General features: G+C 45.1%; 8 protein-coding genes across 8 annotated transcripts; 7 read left to right on the plus strand and 1 right to left on the minus strand.

Moving 5' to 3' along the window:
* Positions 1-3052: 3052 nt before the first annotated feature.
* CCR75_000261 (uncharacterized protein) lies at positions 3053-4950 on the plus strand. The gene is made up of 7 exons (XM_067958369.1): positions 3053-3253; positions 3322-3373; positions 3439-3789; positions 3875-3992; positions 4055-4698; positions 4770-4848; positions 4903-4950. Exons 1-5 carry the CDS (start codon positions 3110-3112, stop codon positions 4107-4109), a joined length of 720 nt encoding a protein of 239 aa, XP_067814769.1. The 5' UTR covers positions 3053-3109; the 3' UTR covers positions 4110-4698; positions 4770-4848; positions 4903-4950.
* Positions 4951-5743: 793 nt separating this feature from the next.
* Positions 5744-6048, plus strand: CCR75_000262 (uncharacterized protein; the record flags this gene model as incomplete). Its single annotated transcript, XM_067958370.1, is given in 3 exon segments — positions 5744-5823; positions 5900-5959; positions 5976-6048. The coding sequence occupies 3 exon segments, from the start codon at positions 5744-5746 to the stop codon at positions 6046-6048; spliced, it is 213 nt and encodes a 70-aa protein (XP_067814768.1).
* Positions 6049-6116: 68 nt separating this feature from the next.
* On the plus strand, positions 6117-6434 carry CCR75_000263 (uncharacterized protein; the record flags this gene model as incomplete). The annotated part of the gene is made up of 1 exon (XM_067958371.1): positions 6117-6434. One exon carries the CDS (start codon positions 6117-6119, stop codon positions 6432-6434), a length of 318 nt encoding a protein of 105 aa, XP_067814767.1.
* Positions 6435-6545: 111 nt separating this feature from the next.
* Positions 6546-6850, plus strand: CCR75_000264 (uncharacterized protein; the record flags this gene model as incomplete). The annotated part of the gene is made up of 2 exons (XM_067958372.1): positions 6546-6626; positions 6656-6850. The coding sequence occupies 2 exons, from the start codon at positions 6546-6548 to the stop codon at positions 6848-6850; spliced, it is 276 nt and encodes a 91-aa protein (XP_067814712.1).
* Positions 6851-7000: 150 nt separating this feature from the next.
* Positions 7001-9479, plus strand: CCR75_000265 (uncharacterized protein; the record flags this gene model as incomplete). Its single annotated transcript, XM_067958373.1, has 2 exons — positions 7001-8293; positions 8373-9479. The coding sequence occupies 2 exons, from the start codon at positions 7001-7003 to the stop codon at positions 9459-9461; spliced, it is 2382 nt and encodes a 793-aa protein (XP_067814711.1). The 3' UTR covers positions 9462-9479.
* A 598-nt stretch (positions 9480-10077) lies between these two features.
* On the plus strand, positions 10078-11869 carry CCR75_000266 (uncharacterized protein; the record flags this gene model as incomplete). Its single annotated transcript, XM_067958374.1, has 5 exons — positions 10078-10280; positions 10352-10485; positions 10549-10639; positions 10700-11653; positions 11718-11869. The coding sequence occupies 4 exons, from the start codon at positions 10078-10080 to the stop codon at positions 11241-11243; spliced, it is 972 nt and encodes a 323-aa protein (XP_067814772.1). The 3' UTR covers positions 11244-11653; positions 11718-11869.
* A 155-nt stretch (positions 11870-12024) lies between these two features.
* Positions 12025-12939, plus strand: CCR75_000267 (uncharacterized protein; the record flags this gene model as incomplete). The annotated part of the gene is made up of 1 exon (XM_067958375.1): positions 12025-12939. One exon carries the CDS (start codon positions 12025-12027, stop codon positions 12937-12939), a length of 915 nt encoding a protein of 304 aa, XP_067814771.1.
* A 294-nt stretch (positions 12940-13233) lies between these two features.
* Positions 13234-14288, minus strand: CCR75_000268 (uncharacterized protein; the record flags this gene model as incomplete). Its single annotated transcript, XM_067958376.1, has 5 exons — positions 13234-13569; positions 13619-13717; positions 13791-13896; positions 13971-14040; positions 14225-14288. The coding sequence occupies 5 exons, from the start codon at positions 14286-14288 to the stop codon at positions 13234-13236; spliced, it is 675 nt and encodes a 224-aa protein (XP_067814710.1).
* Between the last annotated feature and the right edge of the window lie 6693 nt (positions 14289-20981).

The following is a 20981-nucleotide window of genomic DNA, read 5'->3' on the forward strand; positions in this document are numbered from 1 at the left end:
CGATGCCCCTATCTGCTGGTAGGCGGCTCGGCACTTCTTCTGGGAACACATCACGATGTTTCCACAGAACCTCAAAGAACGGACTGTCTCTCAAGGCATCCCAGCCTTGAGCAGCGTACCGCTTCTTTTTGTCCGTTTCTAGGACGCTCTCGTCCATTGTAGACGACGAGCAACAGTCCACCAAGTTCTCTCCTGGAACTGGTGCGACTATTTCGTAGATCTTTCCTTCCATTAATTCGGCAAGGAGCAGATCCCACGACATCTCCGGGAGATTTACTATCTCCTCGGCAGATTTAAAGACTTGCCGGAACACCTCAACTGAGGATGCCTCCGCAATTTCGTCTTTGACGGCCTCGAACACCTCGTTCGAAGGCCCGTCCTCTTTACTAGAGACTGATCCAAAGGTCACTCGTTTAGATATGCCTTTGATCGTCCTAATCTGTCGGGTACTCGTTAGATTGGTGGCCAACTATATTCGCTCTTGCGAACAGTGTCAGCGCATTAAGCCTGCACCGTCCAGCAGTGCGCCACTGAAGCCGTTACCGATTATAACAGACTGTTGGAAGTCAGTTAGTCTGGACTTCATGTTTAGCATGCCGCCCGATCATAAGGGTTGAACGGGGCTCGTCGTCTTTGTAGACAGACTGAGCAAAATGGTGCATTTAGCACCATGTAAAACATCGAGAACAGGCAAGGAGGCAGCTCACTTGTTCCTGGATCATGTTTACCGACTACACGGGATGTCCAAGTCCATTGTATCGGACCGGGATCCACGTTTTACGTCTGGTTTTTGGCGACATGTGATCGAGCTGCTAGGTAGCAAGCTCCACATGTCGACCGCAGATCATCTCCAGACCGATGGCCAAACAGAACGTGCCAATCGGGTCGTGGCTGATGTACTACGCACTATAGCAACTCCCAAAGAGTGAAGCAAGCAATTACCCTTTGTGGAGTTCGCTAAAAATAACAGTGTCCACGTCAGTACTGCGGTACCTCAGAGACTATGCTTCCCATTTGTTCGACAATTCTGTACTTAGGGGTAGCTTCAGAGTCCGCGTCGGTAGGGCATCCCGCCCTACTGCGCTCCTGCATTTCCCGACCCCTCAGTGGTCGATGCAGAACTCATGCGTCTCGCACGCTGGTTCTTGCAATCGCCCTTTGGGAAGGGAGATACTTGCTGGGCGTCTTCGCCCCAGCAGGAACCCTGGCATAGCAGCGAGCCGTCATATGGCCGCACTTACCGCATTTATAACAGACCACGTCTGCATTGCCCAATTTCATTATAGTGGCATCTGTCCTCTCCGGCGACGGCTTATACCAAGCCGTCGCCGTGGCACTGTTGTAGGATTGCTCCTCAACTAAGGCGAGTAGGATTGCCTCTTCCATCGTCGACGGCAACTTCTGAAAAGGGCCTGTCGCGATGGGCCATGCCGTAGCCTAGTTCATAAGCGTGGGCACCTTAATGTGCTCCGGAATCGGACTCAAGGTAATGGACGCCGACAGCGAGCGCACCTCCTGCACATACTCTTGCAGAGACCGCTCCGCCTGTCGCGCTCCAAAGAAGCGCGCCTGAAGCAAAACTTCGTTGTTTGGCGGCTGATACATGGCGCGAATCTGTGTCTTAAAAAACGCCCATGTAGGGAACGCCTTAACGTCCGCCAAAAGCGCCTATTAAGCCCACTCTGAGGCCTTACCACGCGGGTGCGACATGGCGTACGACACTATCCGGCTGTCGTCCTCGATGAGCTGCGCCGCACCGCATTGATCCACGGCTAACAGCCAGTAGGCAATCGTGTGCGCTGCAGTTCCATGGGCCTCGGCTAATGCGGCCTGGCAGAGAGCATTTCAACAGTCCTGTAGAGAGCCTCGCTCCGAGCTTGCTCACGCCTCAGCTCACCCTGAGTCTGAGTGACAGACTCCGCCGCAGCATGGCTCTGTGCCTCGGACGCAGCTCTCCGCTATCCGAGCACGAATGCCTCAAACTGCTCTAACTGAGCAAAATGCTGCTCGGGAAGATTGTTTAAAAGCCTGGCCAAGGCTTGCTCACCAGGTCCCTGCACCAAGTGCTATGGCACCTCCCGATGATGTTCGGAGTGGTGAGGGAACTGAGCCCAATCGATATTGAGGCTCAACCTCATGTACACACGCAGAGATGCGGGTCGTGGGAAGGATTTCGAGTGCTACCAAGTATTGGCTCGCACGTCTTGATGTGCCCACGCTCTACTTAAGCACACACCCTAGCACAGCGAGGTGGCGGTTTGACCGTCTACTCTCGTGTGCCGTGAGGTAGTTGTGGTGGGCGCCTTAGCGACCTCACCCAACGCACTAAGTACTCTGGTAAACGTGTCGTCATGAGAGCGGTGATCCGACTCCTCGTGCGCACTTACCAAGTAGGAGTAGTTTTCAGACTGATTCATTTTTAATCGTATTAAATATAAATACCTACTTTAACCAATCATAAAATGTCATCTCTGTAGATAAAACTAATATGTATTGTGAGCGTATCTTTCTAGATACCTCGCGTAAGGAAGGAAGCTAGGCGTCATCCTTCCTAATGCGAACGCACCTATGTGCATCACATACGCAAGGGTGGGTCACATGTGAGCCACACCCAAGCGGTGGGTCTAATTACTTAAATTAAGTAATTGACCATCCCCTTAAGTACACAAAGTGCACTAAACGGGGACTGTGTAACATAAGGGCAACTTTAGCCCGTTACAAACCAACTCTTCAAATCTTCCACTTTTAGTTATGGCCAGCCCTGCATTGCCTACCCAAGACATTTTAGATCTTTTACTTGCAGTCATGGCGAGCTTTATATTGCCTACTCAGAACACTTTTGCGCTAGCGTTACCTGCTTTTGCCAGAGTTGCCCCACCACAAAAGCTTCGTACAGAATTATAAAAAATACTTTTAGAGTAGACCCCTTTATTTAGTAATCAATACGGAAGTTGGCGGTATATTTATGAAAAGGTGTGAAATAGGGAAGATTTACGCCTGTAGACAAAATTATATTTCTAGAGGTGTGTCCGTAGCATACATTGGGTAGGGCAATCATTTCCTTTTTTTTAGAATTTTTCATTGTTATTTGTTCAAGTTAGAAAATAGCATGGAGACGAAAAGTGTCCGAAGCAGCTCTCTTTCTGTCCTGCTACGCCCTTCCGCCCGCATTCTTCCCGTTGTCGCTGTTTTAGCTCTGTCATTCTCTTGGCTCTTCGCAATAGTAAACAAAACCGTTCCAGATCCTTACATGGTAATACTACTTCTGCATCATTGTCGCATGTGCTCCATTTTGACTATTTATTATTGCCATGACCACAGGATGAAATTTTTCACATTCCTCAGGCTCAAAAATATTGCAAGGGATTATACGGTGTGCATATTAGTAACTTACATCGCGCATAATTGATTACTAATTGATGTTGTGTCTGGTGACAGCGGAATGGGATCCCAAAATAACGACATTCCCGGGCTTGTACATAGTGTCGACCCTGTTTGCGAAAGCAGTCTTGACGTTTAGAATTGGCAATTCTTGCTCTGTCGCAGTCCTTCGTAGTATCAACGTCTTCTTTGCGTGGGGTAATATTGTCTTGTGCGTGCTGCTGAGACGCCACGTGGCTCCACAAGACTCAAACGCGCTGTTACATGCTCTTCGCATTACGATGTTCCCTCCCTTGTTTTTCTTTACTTTCCTGTATTACACGGACGGAGGATCAACTTTTTTTGTACTTTTGATGCTCTTTTTGGCGGAGCGAGTGGATTTGCTGCAGTATCCACCCGCTCGTGGAAGTTTCATACTCAGCGCCATGGCACGTGATGCAACTATTATATTTCATTTAGCATCATATGATCTAATTTTGATATTTGTGTGAAGCACAGAGTGGAGGTGTGGCCGTTCTTTTTCGTCAAACAAATATCGTATGGGTCGGTTTTGTTGCTGGCACGGTGGTCGTTCGCTGCGTTGAGCTTGCTCACTCTAAATTTATTTATGGGTATGTGATCGAGTTTTAAAAATTTAAAACATATTGTAATGAATTTAATTTTGTCATGTCAGGTCATTTAAGCAAGATACCGACCCGTTTTCTGTCACACAAAGGTCAGTCCATTAATGATACTACAAGGATCGGCTAACAATGCCTTTGTCTTTAGCACTCTTCGAGTGTTTCTCAACTTTATATCGGTTGTTTTTTCCAATTCCCCGTCTATTTTCCTGATCGCATGGCCGTTTGTCGTAATTGTGGTGAGCTTTCTTGGATTTCTTTTGTCAAATGGTGGCATCGTTGTAGGTGAGGTATTGAAACAACCGTAATACGATCCGTTGCCAACCTTGTGACTCTTCTGCAGGTGACAAATCGAACCACGAGGTGACTTTTCACGGTGCTCAGGTGCTTTATTTCGTTGTGGTGGCAGCATCTGGCTTTGGCTTTAGCCTTTTTGCATCAAGTCAGTTGCAGAAATTCCGAATGTCCGTCCAGCGCAATGCTGGTTCATTGAAGGGAATGATCTTTATATTTTTTGTCACCACAGCCACTATATTGGTCATTTCCCGCTTTAGTCCCGTGCACAAATTTATGTTGGCGGACAATCGACACTATACCTTTTACATTTGGCGAAGATTTTTTCGAAAACACAAGATTGCTAAGTATCTTCCCTTACCGCTTTACCTTGTTTGTGGGTGGCGCTGCTGGAATGAACTAGGTAAAAAACGCATATTTTGATATCCGTCATTCTTTACTCATAGTGCGTGGATGAAAATGTGTGTGCTTCAGCTCAGAGACGCTCACCGTTATGGACATTTATTTATGCACTCGCAGTTTGTTTGGTCCTCATTCCATCACCGCTTGTTGAGTACGTAATTATATGTTTTTGTGTGGACTAGAAGCTAAAGTTTTGGGCACCCAGGCCACGATATTACTGCATTCCGTTCACTATACTACATTTAAACACGAGCAAAGTACGTTTTGTAGCAACTGTTACGATTCACGACTAATATTTTTTATTTGGGAATTGTAGCTATCCACTTTTCATTTATGGACAGTAGTTGCTGCGTACGTGATAGTCAATGCGTTGACTCTGTATACATTCCTATATTTTCCGTACAAATGGGATGACGGATCCACGGCACGATTCATGTGGTAAGCATGAAGTAGTTGAGGTAATGCTGATTTCTTATTAATATGAATTCTAAGAAAATTAAAATTGACAATTTAATTTCTAATTTCAAAATTCAAATGAACTAAAGTTGACAATTCAATTCTCAGTTTCAAAAACTTGACGCTCAAGTCTAAATGATTTTTAAGGCAATCAATGCATGGGTGTCAACCGCTTCATCTTCATCGCTTCATCTTGCCGTGTCTTGTATGGCCATGCTAATAGTATACTCGACGTCACAATCCGCACACGATCGTGCCGTGAAACATCTCCCAACACCGGAAAGAGACGATCCAATTTTGCGTCACACGATGAAAATAATGAGAATGCAAAAGTCGGGAAAATTTCCGGACTGGATTCTTCACTACTGTTGCAAATATCTAGGCAAGCCATGGTGCGTCCGAACTTTTGGTAGATACCCCACGTTCGTCGTGCGCTCTTCTGAAGCATTCGAAGACGTCCAAAGACCCGATTTGATGCCTTTGATAAGAGTGTACTGGGCCAAGGAATTCTCGCCATCAGTGGACCACTGTGGTATCATCAACGCAAAACTGCAAGTCACTTGTTCACAGCTCAGATGATCCAGTATGCGATGGAAGAGGTTGCACCTAAGAAAGGCGAGGAGCTTGTGAAGCGACTTGATGAGATTTCTAAAATACGAACGATCGCGTTGTAAATATGAAGCGATTGCTTGATTTTATACTATCGATGTTTTTGCCAAAGTAGGGTTTGCTGTTGATTTGCATAGTTTCGAGTCGAATCAAAACACGGAATTAATAAAATCACTTGATCGAATGTCGATTCGAATGTTGGAAAGATTTTAGCAACCTATGTGGGTTTGAAAACTGCTGCGTTGGCTTCACGTTGGCGCCGAAAAGCAATTGGCAAAAGACATAAAGGTCGTGGATGATCTTGTGTTTAACGTAATTTATCGTTCAGTTTCGGAAAAAAATCGACAGGAGGAAATGAACGAAAGCTCTCGGAAAGACCTCATCTCCCTATTTATCGAAAAATTCGAAACCGGCTACACAAAAAGCGTATACACTGCGAAGGATTTGAAATTGATGCGTGACTTTGTTATAAGTTTCCTCGTAGCGGGGCGAGAAACCACCGCGACGACAATATCGTGGGTGGTTTTTATGCTTAATCAATATCCAAAAGTCCTCAAACGCATTCGGCAGGAAGTTAATGAAAAGCTTCCGAATCTCGCAAGTGGCAAGATGCACTTCCCAACATTAAAGGATCTTAAGCTGCTCGTCTACTTGGAAGCAGTTGTTCGATAAACTTGCGAATCTTTCCCGTTGTTGCCGTCTCTGGACGTTCAGCAACGCAAGATGTGCGTCTGTACGAGGGTACACTGATTAAGGCAGGAACGCGAGTGATCATGCCTCATTATGCCATGGGACGCATGTCGACTGTTTGAGGCCCTGATGCTTGTGAATTTAAACCAGAGCGCTGGATTGATTAGAAGTCGGGTAAAATAATGGTCGTGTCGTCATTCAAGTTCAGCACGTTACTAGGCGGACCACGCATTTTCTTGGGTAGAAAATTTGCTTTGGCAGAGGTGAACATTACACTGGCAAAGCTCTTAAGTCGATTCGACTTTCAGACAGTGAAGAGTCCGTTCGAGTTTTCGTATCAATCATCGATTTCATTGCAGATCAAAGGCCCACTTGATGTTGTCGTGACTCGACTTTAAAGTAATGTTACGTTGACAGGGTTACAATAGGGTTACCTAGATAAATAACTTAATCAAAGTCTCCATTATGCGTTTTGACCTTGTTCTTGGCTCGGCTCATAAAATGTCCATCCCGAAAATACATTCATTCTCGTCCACCAAGCAATTCTTATGCTACGGTCGTCATGGTGTCTACGTCGCTTGCGCTGTCTGTCCACCATGGCTATGCCCACTCCTCCATCTCCTTTTCGCCGTCTTCAATATGTCACGTCCGACACAATCGACCGTCGTCTTCTGCAAGGATTGACTGCTGCAGACGACGACTCGCGACCAGTAAACCTCATCCAAGACGAAGAGAGCGCGCGACATGTCCTCAAGATAATTGAAAAATTAGGCCCACATCATTTTCATGCTTGTGACACAGAAGTAGGACAGATTGACGTGAAAGCAGTGGGACCCGTAGGTAACGGATTTGTGACATGTCTGTCGCTGTACAGTGGACCCGAGGTAGACTTTGGAAATGGCCCTTATGTCTGGGTGGACAATTTAGACAGTGCTGAAGGAACGTTACAATATTTTAAATCTTTTTTGGAGAGTAAGCAGTATCTAAAAGTTTGGCACAACTATAGTTTTGATCGCCATGTGTTGTTTAACCATGGCATTAACGTCCAAGGTTTAGGAGGAGATACGATGCATATGGCTAGACTCTGGAATACAGCGCGGTTTCGAAGGGAAGGGTATTCTCTTGAGTCTCTTACGGCAGATTTGTTACTTCAAAGAAAGAAGCCGATGAAAGAACTGTTTGGGATTCCAAAGCTTAAAAAAGATGGGTCCAACGGCAAAGAGCGCTCCATGCCAACGATTGAGGAGCTACAGAGGTTTCCAGAATTTCGAAAACGTTGGATTCGGTATAGTGTTTATGATGCTGAGAGCACGTGGTTCTTGCATCGTGTCTTGCAAGACAAATTGGACCAGACGTTCTGGTCTGAAGATTTCCAAGAAGGCGAATCGATGGCTGGATCAATGTACGACTTTTATCGTCAATATATCGTTCCTTTTGGTGAATGCCTTACGGATATTGAGAGGAAAGGCATGCACGTCGATCTAAAATATCTAGCAGATGTTGAAAAACAGGCATTGGCTGACCGAGCGCGACTGGAAAAGTTTGTGCTATCTTGGGCGTCAAGGTACTGTGATGAAAGCGAACGATTAAATTTATACAGTGCTGCACAAAAGCAGCAGTTGCTGTTCGCGCCGTACTATGATACCAAAAAGAAATTAATTTTGTCAGCTGAACGCACGTTTGAAGTCGAAAATTCGGAAGGGTTCATTGAAGAAGGCAAGCAGAAAGCAAAGAAAAAGCGCAATATCACGATTCGCGGATTGGGCATCCGGCCGACACTCTTTACTGCGAGCGGGCTTCCAGCGGCTAGCGCAGAAGTATTGAAAGAACTTGCAGGAAATGTACGTGTTTGATCGACACCTGCTGCTACACGTTAGTAAAATACTAATTTGTAGTGATTTTTGACTGTGATTGCTGAAGCCAGAAGCTGATCCTCCAAAGTATGGCCGTGCATATGATCATTTTGATAATAACGAGGAGGGTGCTGCCGCTTGCGTCGCTCTCAAGGCGCTTTTCGACATTAGTAGTATCAATACGATGCTTAACAACTTTATCTTACCTCTCCAAGAGCTGGCAGACAGCAATAGCCGCGTGCATTGCTCGTTAAATCTTAACACTGATACAGGTCGCTTGTCATCACGAAAGCCAAATTTGCAGAATCAACCTGCAATGGGAAAAGACCGTTACAAAATTCGCGATGCTTTTACGGCTCCACCGGGTAAAAAGCTTATTGTCGCTGATTATTCGCAGCTGGAACTGCGGCTTATGGCTCATATTACGCAATGTAAAGCAATGATTGAGGCATTCAAGGCAGGCGGTGATTTTCATTCGCGTACGGCCATGGGAATGTATTCATATGTGGCAAAGGCAGTGGAAATGGGCGAAGCTCTTCTGGAATGGGATTTTTCGTGTGGCAAGAATCCTCCAGCTCCACTTCTAAAAGACAAGTACGGAGACGAGCGCAAGAAGGCGAAGGTTTTAAACTTTTCGATTGCTTACGGAAAAACTGCCTTTGGATTGGCCAAAGACTTTAATATATCTCGCAAGGAAGCTGCCGAGATGTTAAAAAAATGGTATGCTGACAGAAAAGAGGTGCGAAATTGGCAGGCAAGAGCGATGGAGATTGCGAGGGAATTTGGCTATACGCGGACGCTGCTAGGACGATACCGCCGACTTCCCGACGCGATGCTCATGGATGATACAATGGCCGCCAAAAAAGCCAGAGGCCATGCCGAGCGTGCTGCAATAAATACGCCAATTCAAGGAGCAGCTGCTGACGTGGTGATGCAGGCAATGCTACGTGTGCACCAAAACACGAGACTTAAGGAACTTGGGTGGGAAATGGTATCTCAAATTCACGACGAAATAATTGTCGAAGGTCCCGAAGAATCTGTCGACGAAGCAATAAAACTTGTCGTTCATTTGATGGAGAATCCGTTCGAAAAGCCTCTTTCCGTGGCTTTGGAGGTGGAGGCCAATGTTAACGAGTCCTGGTTTAAGGCAAAATAGAGAATTCTTTGTACCATCGTTTATGTGTGATTTCTCAATGTGTCTCTCCTTACCCCTTGCAAAGTGTATGTATTGACCCCCTGTGATCAAAACCTGACATACAACGAAGTTCGATGTGTCAGTATAATGTACGAGCAATATTTGCTTAACTGCTTGTTGCAGCTAATGCAGACCACAGCTGCGAGAAATTTAGGACTTTTAAATTTTAAATGTATAGTGATTAAATGGCCATGTCAGCCGCTCGTATTAAAGAGAGGCTCTTACTGACAAGCTGGTACGAAAAAGGACACAAAAAATTTGCAAAACGTCAACACGGTTTCTGATGTGGTGTGGCGATGCCAAAAGGTTTTTTTTTCTCTTAATTTGAATGTGAGACTTGTCGAAACTTATACGTATTCTATTATAATAATATGGGAGATAACCTTAGCACTAATTTTACTTATCCGGCCGAGATGTATACAAGCATCTGGATACGAGGTACAGTGTAGAAAATATTGGTGCCATGTATACGGAGTTTTGACCTCTAATATTGTAATTAGGCTAGAATTACTCGAGACGTCCAATATTAGGAATGGTACAGAAACGAGCCAAGTCAATTTTTTGCGACCACTCCAACATGGTGCCATTTGCTAAAACGCCCGTCATGAAAAGCAATCACCTGACCCCTGATACGATCGACGTCGTCCAAAGTACGCACGTATTACTAGGCTCCACGTGCTTCTTTGCGCTGGTGTTCCATATTGTAAATCGCCTATCCGACCGCTACGTCAGAGCCTACCGAGACTTTTCGATCCCCGAGCAGGGCGACTGGTGCTCACGGTACAGTGTCTCAATTGCTGATTGGTTACTGGGGTACAGTGCTCTGATGGCATGGCCTACTCTCTTTATAGGGTGAACTCAACGATTCACGCGCTTGTAGTTGCCACAGGAATGACCTACAGCTTCGTGCAGCAGAAGTGGGATGCACATTTCCTTCCAACACAGGAGATGCCATTGCAGTTGGCACACACGCTATTCTCCTTTTGTACGTGCCACGTCATTTTAGTGTCACTTTTACTGATGAGTTAGATGGTTATGTTTGGTGTAGCCTGTGGGTACTTTTTATTTGACCTAGTCGTGCTCGTATTGTGGCAAGTGCCACTCTGGCGAGTTTTCGTCATTCACCATGTTGTTGCCGTGTACGTTAAGCTTTACACAAACGGCTTACTCTTGCTAACTTTATTAAGTGCATTCGCTAGCCTGCCGTACTTAATTTACACGATGCATGCTGGCTGCGGGATGGATCTGTACTTGCTGCAACTATTCCTTATGGTCGAGTTTGCCGTCATTCCACTTAACATTACTACCGTCTTGGAGCAGTTGGGCTATGGACAGAGCAAGACCCATGAGTTTTTCTTCTACACGACGTACTTGTTTTGGTTCGTGGCGCGCGTACTATTGCCAATCTACAATGTGTACGTGCTCTGGACTAAAGTCATTCCGGACGCTGCTGTCGCGCCTATTTGCACGGTACCGGCAGCTTTTTGTGGTCACATTATCGCCGCATTCTGCGTTGGAGTCTTTGTCTTTGTGTGGACTCCTGACGTCTTGGCAAAGTGGCGAGTTCCCGTGCTGCAGATGGAAGAGTATCCGGATTACATGCTGACGATGCGCCAGTCGATGACTCCTCGCTCGAATCCAATTTTATCGCCGATGAATAGTATTGACAAATGGGGCACAAGCTATGGCACCGCGTCGGATGATTCACGGGAGTCTCAATGGTCTGTGAAGCTTATCGCCTGAGCAGAATAATGTGTGCTGCACGCTTCAAATGTGCTTCATGAACAACCTGCTTTCGTGGTGATCGAGAAACTTGGTTGCTAGAAAGTTGTATTTTTAATGATAGTGACTGTTAACCGAGCTTTGTGCTCAATTGATACCAGTGTATGTCTCGGCTTCTCCGAAGCTCCTATAGATCGAAAAATAAGAAGATGAAATATTGATATTTTATCTTAGTATTTCTTCAATGAATTAGGCAAAAAGGCGAAATGACAAAAAGATGACCACGAAATTTGAAATCGATCTATTCGATAATCGCCAAAAAGTGTATATGAACGAGAGAATAGATTGGCAGCAGTCCCTTTTAGATAGTTTATGAATCAACAACCTTTCGAAAGTTTCTTGGACAGCACGAAAAGTATAATTCCTGCAACCTGGAAGCGTAAATAGCGTTACAAAACATGCTTGATTATTAATTGGGGAACTTTCATCGCTCACACAACATCGTTGAGCACATTGAAGCTTTCGCTTGAGATGGATTCTGCCACAATTATTGCACTCAATTTTCGATTGAATAAGCTGCGCGAGCATAACGAACGATTTGGTGGCCGCTCACAGTTATGGTATACATAATGCCTGACATGATCCCGCGCTTCCAAACGTTTTATGATGCCCTCTTATTTGCCGTGGAAAGGAATAAATTAGTCCTACGCTTTTTCGCCGTATCAGGTACACAAATATATGCAAATATTCAAAACAGTAATATTTTCAAGAAATCACGAGTACAATTCTATAAACATATGGTATGGTGTCCACAATACCTAGTGCGATTGGAATGAAATCGTCCGTGTCCATCATCTCCACGCTCCACTTTGTCTTTCGGCGCTTCATATATTATACGCTTATCAATGCATTTATCTGTAGCGTTGCGCTGGGAAGCTTCGTGACTGTGTCGTCGCTGACTGGAAAAGGCCTACTTATTGTGCAAATTTATATTGCGACACTATTGCGAATACTGGCGCCGATTAAGTGGTTCGAGTGGATTGGAACGAAAAAGTCTCACATCAATGGAGCCAAACGAATTCATCTCACAAAGATTCAAATTCAATCCATTTACTGGCGTATTTTGTGGCTCGTAGTGACTACGGAAGGCATCTCTTTCTGGTTTGCGAAGCAGACGGCTGTGCCGATGCAATCACATTTGACCTGGAAGTCTTTTATGCTAGAGTACGCCTCCTTTATTCCCAAGTCGCTGGTATTTGAGATCATTTTTGACTATTTTCACTATGCAATGCATCGGATGTGCCACTACAGCTCTTGGCTGTATGTGCACGTCCACAAACAGCACCATCGCCACATTCACCCGTGTCCTCTGTCAACATATGAGCAAGACGGATTTGATTTATGCCTCACAAACGTTTTACCCTTTTGCCTTGCATGGACTCTTTGTTTTTCTTTCTCGGAAATTCAACTACATATGATATTTGCCTACAAGGCATATGTGGAAGTTGCTGGCCATTCTGGCTTGGAGATAAAAGGCTTTTCATTTCCACAGATGCCACTGCTCAATTATTTTACAAGCTTTGGTCTCCGCGTGCATGACCACGACCTGCATCACACAATTCAACGTTGGAATTTTGCCAAACGCTTTTCGCTTTGGGACAAGATCTTTGGGACATTTCGACCTGGCAAACAGCTTTTGGACGATCGACAATATTAACATCGTTATTTTAAATACATTTTTAGGATTAAGAGCGGATGAGTTTGGTCAATTGTCGTACATTTATCAGTAATTGAGCAATAAACAAGTTGAGATAAAGACGCGGCAAGGAATTGCAGCAGTGACAAGTAAAATCCTGAACATTTAGTTACTTCTATTTGCTGTCGAACAGAAGCTAGCTCAGGTATAATCTACGTGTAAGGAAATAGGTTATTAGAAGTTGCACAGATTCATACCCGACTAGCTAGGTATTTCTATTTCCTTTTTGAATGGCTGCTCATACGAATGGTATATTTATTGACGTCGGCGCTTTGTTGGTGGAGTTGTATACTCCTTTCTATCTGCGCAGCTCCTGATTTCCTCTTCGCTGGATGACTCGCCGTCACTAAATGAATCGTCTGATAAATTGGAATCGTTTGGTAAAATGAAAAGACCTGCGTCCTGCTTTTCTGAAATACGAGTCCTCTCCTCATTAATTTTCACCTTGTTGGCTTCATCCAGAGCACTTTTGTCTACTGATGGCTTTAATTGAAGAGATGAGAGGTTACACGCATACTGCATGGTCATCTCAGCAGCTTTACGATTGAAGAGCTCACGGTCTTGCTTAAAAATATCCGCCTGCGAAGTCGTCTAATTATTAAGAACACGAAAGTTTGGCAAATGTTCTAATCAATCGTACAATATCTGCCATCAGTCCGTCATCCGCATTAGGCTCTGCCATAAGCAAGCGAATTGTTGTTAGCAGTGTACTGATATTGACTGACGGTAGCCAGGAGCCCTACTTAAACAGCAAGGTCCAGTGATTACTAGTGCATTTTTATTTGAATCCTAATAAATAGAACAGTCGCTACCTTCGGCTGCATCTTTAATGTATCAAGACAAATTCTCCCACCGTCATCAATGTTTGGGTGATAAATACGCGTCAAAAAACGAACTTTTGGTGGCTCAAATGGGTATCTGCCAAATTAAAAAAATAATGCTGTAAAAGCGGTGGTAAGAGCGTATGGCATCGTTCACACGCAATCACAAACCGGTCAGGAATCTCAATCTCGAGCTGGAAAACGCCTTTTTCATACGGCGATCCGTCCGGACCCTTTATTTCTACCTAAAAATATTGAGCTTTACGTAAAATAAAACATGAAGTTTACTGCTTACGCGCTTCGAGGTGATCAATTTGATTGTCTTTGGGCCATGCGCTGACTCCTGCTGGGCACCATAGGAGTGAATGACAATAAAAAATTAAAATCATGAGCTAATTGTTGGTCGTTGAATTCTTAATTCGCACCGAACGGTGGATCGCTTTCCAGCATCGCGATTTCTTTACGCATGCGGCCACGCATCGCTGCCATGATGAAGGTTTTTAAAAGGTTATTATCCATTAAAATGCAGAATTGTTTCAAAAGCCATACCATTGGCTATATCTAAATTACTAATGGATCCATCTTTCTCATACATTAATGCCTGCTATAACTATGTTGAAAACAATCATACGCCCGATGCTACACCGATCATAGCCGCCAGATTGACAAGCAAATGCAAAAGAAAAGGCAAGAAAGCTAGCGGGGCCGCGTAAAAAATCCAAAATTCGAACACTTATGTTAGTCCAACCTGATAGTATGCACCATTTAATGAAGACATAAACGTACCTGCTTTTGGTATATAAAAGATCTTTACTACGTGCATGTAATGGGGGTTATCATTACATGAAATTAAAATCTAAAGGTTGTTAATTAATATATCATCTAAAGGGTAGATAATATTTGGAGAATGTTACTTTACATAGTAAATATTCGGAAAGCTTATCAATTGGTAATATAGGCCATTATATCTACTTGCTCCGCGGTCCAGTCAGCACTGGACGCGCGCAAAGAGAGAGACAAATTAGACTTTATTACGTGTTTTGTATTAGTATATAATTAAGTTAATTTAAAATAGATAGAAACAGAAGAACTTTATTACATTAAATTCAGCTTATTTTAACCCTCTTTAAAGCATGTGTTTTGAAGAGAGTCTTCCTCTTCACGTACTAGTGTACACTTCACTTACTAGTGTACACTTCACATACTAGTGTACACTTCACGTACCAGTGTGCACTTCACGTACTTGTGGAGGTGAGGTGACGTGTGGCACCACTTGCACTGAAGCAGTGCAAAGTGGACTTGTACTGAAGCAGTGCAAAGTGGACTTGTACTGAAGCAGTACAAGTCGGCAGTGCCCCGTTACACCTGGTAGCACTTTGTAGTCCGTTTAAGAACCACAGTTCTATCATCTAACATGGAAATACGCATCACGTTTTGCGTGATAGCTACTACTTTCTACGTGACATAGAAAGGAGTGCGGTCAAGCGAATGAGTTCGAACGTAGGGAATGGTGCCATCTTGGCCATGCTGTCCGGTTTGGACAGAGATGCCCTCCATTCAGCCATCCCCAAGTTCATACAACTTGAACTTGACGAAGCAAAGGAGAAAACAGCCTTGCTTCATCAGCAAGGCTCTCAACAGGCAGAACAGTTGAGATTGCAACATGTACAGACCCCTGTACCAGGGATGACGCACACGCGTCGTCCAGTAACCTTAAATATTGACATATCTAAAAGAAGAGGAGTCAAAGATTACTCCCTTGAAGGTGGTCTGTCGAATTGGCCGATGCTATAGAGGCTCGTAACATCGTCGACAAGCAAATGCAAGTCGCATTTGCTCAAATTTGGCAGATCGTGCCAAAACTTTGGCACCTGGCCTCAAGTTGCACGACCCATGTGTATTTGGCTCGCTAGGGGCTTTTAAAGCCCGGCTCAAACAGACGTTTGAACCACCAAGGGCTGAGTTCAGAGCTCGTTCAGAGCTTCTGAAACATAAGCAAGGCAAGCGTGATGCTCACGCTTATGCCTAGCATTTGCGACTCTTAGCGAGTTGTATCACGAACAATCCGGTTCAAGAATACACGTTTATTACGGTGTTCATGCGAGGTGTTACGGATAATCCCGTGAAGACCCATCTGTTCCGCATGGAACTGATACGCTTGAAGAAGCAATATCCGTTGCGGAACAGGAGGACTTTAGTTTGAGACAGGCTCAAGCTAGTTCGTTATCGTATCGTCCTCCGAGACGACAAGAGCTTAGAGTTCCAGAGCCTATGGACCTCTCTACGTCGAAAGCGAGACCTAGCTTTCAAGCAATAAGCGATTGCAGAGATGCAGTCGCTGTCAAAAGTTAGGTCACTACGCTCATCAGTGTAGTACTGCACGCCCAGTACCGAGGGGTACTGAACATAACTATGGACCGAATGCCAAAAAGGGAAACGGTCGCGGTTCCGACGTCGTTGCGAAATCGCAACAACGAGGCGGACCGCCAAAAAGCGGTCGGGACCAGTAGGGGCGCAACGCCCTACTGATCCAGGAACCTTAAGAAAATGCAAATATCTTGACAAAAGTTGCTCCAGACGCACAATCATTATGTGTCTCTGCACCTGGCGATGAGGTATCCCTCATCACCGTGAAGTTAAAAGTGACAAATGATTTGTCACTCTGAGCCCTACTGAACTGTGGGGCGTCGAATAACTTTATTAGTCGCCAGTCGCTAGAGGGTTGAAGGCTCAAATATGTTGAGCACGACATCTCCCAACGAGTATGCCGGTGCGTCTAGGGACAGGCGCATCGATAACAGTGATGAAACGCGTAGTGAAATTTCACTATAAGTTAAAGATTCACAGTACGATGATGATTTTATCGTACTGTTTTTAAATGACAAATTTGATGTCATCCTAGATTTACCTTGGCTCTGAAAATACGAGCCAAGGATCAGCTGGCAACATCGGTACGTAAAGATGCCTGCCACTTGTTCATCAGATGGTTATCTGATGAAAATCTTGGAGCGTCCACAAGCGTGTTGATGTACTACTAGTGAGTGCGATAGCCTCACTCACTTGTGGTACGGTCGTTAGTACGACTGCACAAGATCACAGTGTGATTACTCATCACACTGTGGAGTCAGCTGTCGGTGGCTGTGTGAATGCACATACAGCGCCGAAGGTCCACCACTCGGATTAGTCGAGTAGATTGAGAGATGTATGTACGCCTAGCGGGCAACATTCAACTAAAATAGCAGTAGCCCAAAAGAGACAACACGATGATCCTAAGTCGAGTAGAGAGTCGACCGTAGAGGACCCGACTGTGATAGCGCATTCAAAGTCGGAAGCTGTTGAGAGAATAAGTCCCCACGTACTTGAGGAGAAAGCTCCTAAATAGTTAATGTTAAAGTGACTAGACTTCAGCATCCCGAGGGATTACTCCCTTGGCAGCCTGTGGAAAGAGGGTCCAGGAAGAAACCGAGACGTTGAATGTCTTGGTTAATGACGGATCAAGAGTAGGCGCTTATACTCTTGATCTGTATGCGCCTCCAAAGTTAACATCGGAGATAACTCTATTACCAACCCTAGAATCTAAACGGTTCTTGAGAAATCTGCATTGTGGTAGAATCAAGCAGATCTGCTAACTCGTCACTGATAGCGAATACGTAACCGATTTTTGGTCAGCGGTAATTTTTGCAGAGAACGAACGGTTCTCAGCAGGTCATCGATGGATGAAAGTGTACTCGATGTGAAGACTCGGATTGAGAGATATACTACTCAATCCTGGAAGCCAGTTAAGACAAATCCTTTATACAAAGATTTGATTGAATTCGGGGATGTATTCCTTGAAGCAATTTCATGTGAGTTGCCTAAGGGATAAGGCACTCGACATGAGATCGAGCTCAAACCGGACTCGAAGTACTGTTTCATGAAGCAGTGGCCACTGCCTCGTGAACAAGTACTTGCGATCGATAAATTCGTTATCGATCGATTAAAAGCGGGCCATGCAAGGGAGTCAACCTCTTCCATAGCCCTCCAACCTCTGTGTACGAAAAGCCACAGGTTGGTGGCGGGTAGCTCACGCATTCAATAAATTAAACGTTGCAACGGTACCGGCTCAAATGCCGATACCATGAAAAGACGTTATCATTGATGGGATGTCAAAGACTACTATGTTTTTGTCATTGGATCTGATGGATGGATTCTATCAGATCCTTATGCGTGAACAAGATATCCCGTTCACAGCAGTAAGCACCTCAAGCGGTATGCTATGGGAGTGGCTAGTTATACGATAGGGACTTAGTAATGCCCCCGCGACGTTTAAGAGATGTGTAACCAAGAAGACATCATCAAAATAACTCAGTGCAAAATCCCCGCCGATATGTTGAGATCGGTAAAATAACTCGGTGCAAATTTCCGCCGATCTGTTAAGATCGGTCGAGTTATTTTGATGATGTCTTCGCTCATAGCAGGGAAAGTCAAACGCTAAAATACATCGTATTCACGTCCGAAAGGTTGTTACACTTATACGTAAGCACAAGTTGTACGCAAACCTCGAGAAGTGTATATATCCGCTGCATGCGAAATACCACTTTTCTGGGTGCATCGTCGGGAAAGACGACGTGCGCCCTGATCCCGAAAAGACCAAGGCAATTACCGACTGGCCAGTCCCAGTCGATGTCAAGGGACTTTAAAAGTTCCTTGGGCTAGCGGCGTACTTGCACAAGTACTTACGCAATTTATGCCGAGATGACAGTTGACCTCTCTCGTCTCTTGAAAAAAAGACGAGAAATGGTTATGGAACGCTGATTGTCAGCGTTTAATTTTGACATCAAGCAAGATTGATGCAATCATCCATCTTGGCGATTGCAGATCAAGACAGGCCATTCCATGTGGTCTGTGACGCCAGCTGTTTCGCAATCGGCTGTGCGTTAATGCAATACGATTTGGACGGCGCGGAGCGTGGCGTCTGTTACTAATTGTGTCACTGCAACCAGCTGAAGGCAATTACCCAGTGCATGACAAGGATCGCCATGCCAAGAAATATGCACTGGCTAAATTTAGGGTCTATCTCCGAGGAGATAGACCGTTCATCGTATATACGGACCATGCGTCATTACGCACGGCCGTAAACAGCCCACACCTCTCGCAAAGATAATGGCGAGGTGGCTATCCTTCTTCATGGAGTATAATGTCATCGTGGAATATAAATCAGGACGACTTAATGTCGTTGCTGATGCGTTGGCACGGTGACTGCGCACTCCAACAGGGAAAATAACCCCACTGTTGCAGCCCTCATATCAAGTGTTCCGTCGTCAACTTTGTTTGATGACATAAGAAACCCTCCACAGAAGATAAAGACCTTCTGCGTTTAATGAATCATATGATGAATCCATCCAGTAAACCTTTCAAAGATTTATCGGCTTTATATCGATCGTCATCAGATCGATACACAACACGCAACGGCTTACTGTACTACACAGCCGTTGCCAGCGACACTCCACGTGTCGTCGTCCGAACTCACAATAGTTTGCGCTTACGCATTATGTGTGAGTGTCACGATGTACCAACAAGTGGGCATTGTCGACGTGAGAAAACTTATCTCACAGTAAGTTACGACTTTTACTGACCCCGCCAGTATCAGTTCATGCGCAAGTACATTCATGCTTGCGAAGTGTTTCAACGGGTGAATCCTAGCCCTTCGTCCTGTGCACCTCTCCAATCTCTACCACTTCCGGCAGAATGCTGGCAGTCCTTATCTATGGACTTCGCCTTCGGATTTCCCGAAGACGATTACAAAAAGAATGGGATCCTCGTTTTTGTAGACAGATTCAGCAAGATAGACATCTTTTGCAAGACCCGAGTCAATCACGGCTCCGGGCTGTGCCCGTGTCTTTATCGACACGGTATTCAGACTCCACGGTTTACCCCTTTCTGAACTGATCTCCGATAGAGGTCCACGGTTTCACGGTGGAGTTTTGGCAATCCGTGTTCCGATCTCTATGAATACGGTGATTATGTCAACATCTGATCATCCAGAGACAGATGGTCTGACGGGCGCCTTTCAAGAGATACTTTCAGGTTACGTCCAATCGTATCCAAATTGGAGCGAGTCTTACCGATGGTCGAATTCGCCATCAACAATTCCGTGCATGCATCGACAACACGTACCCACCCAAATTAAGGGATCCTCTAGCTTAAGGGAGGAGGGGGGGGGACTCGCACGAGCAGAACCAACTCTGGCTCATGCTCAGCAGGCGTCCAAGTTTTCAACGACGCAAATGATGTCGATGGCGAAGCGATTGAGATCGAAAAAGAGAAAGATCTTATGGCAATGCGCACAAAAAGCACTTAAAAAGACAAAACAAATGAGTCAGCTTGGGAATTCTGCTGGCTCAAGAATCAGAAGTTCATTCCGTACAAGATTCCTTTGCTAACGCAGTGGACCGGCAGAAACGGAACGCAGACAAACATGGACGAGCAAACTCTTCCTTCATTTAAAACTAATGATCTATTACTACCGATTATTTGAATTTAATAATCCTTGGTACTGTCTACAGTAAACTTACGTAAGCATGTAGTCACTATGTGGGTAGTAGTAAACTACCACCCAAGTTCATTGGGCCATTCCGGTACTGCATCGCAGAGGCAATGCGTACACGATAGAATTGCCACGAAGGTTGCGAACGCATCCTACGTTTTACGTTGGTCGGCTCCGCCCGTACTATCAGTGCGCGGTTTCTTCTGCGGACGGATCTGACCACCACATTCTTAAAATCCCCAGAAGATTTTTGTTATCACGAACCAGACTCTCATGTTAAGTTTGGAGATTCTCATGCCGAATCCGAAGTTCCTCAAAATCGTGATGAGCTGACGACAGCTCGTCACGAAGAGCGTGATACTTCCGTTTTTACTCCAACATTGAGCACGCACTTTTCGAACGGTCTTCCAACCGTTCGATACAGTGGGTCGGCACCGTAGGTTCCAACGAGTGACGCTTACTGCGCTCGTGATCAAGACCCTCCTCCAATACATGGAGGTATTGGTCGAGTTTGTCGATATTCGACTCCAGATCCGACACATTGGTCGGATGTAATTATCTCTCCTCCACCACAACCATTGGTGGACTTCCACGGTGGTCAACGTTTCCTTGTGGAACGCATCGTTAACCGCGGTGATGTTAAGGGGCAGCAAACG

Source organism: Bremia lactucae, linkage group LG10 (assembly GCF_004359215.1).
Source record: "Bremia lactucae strain SF5 linkage group LG10, whole genome shotgun sequence".
NCBI classification, from domain to species: Eukaryota; Oomycota; class Peronosporomycetes; order Peronosporales; family Peronosporaceae; genus Bremia; species Bremia lactucae.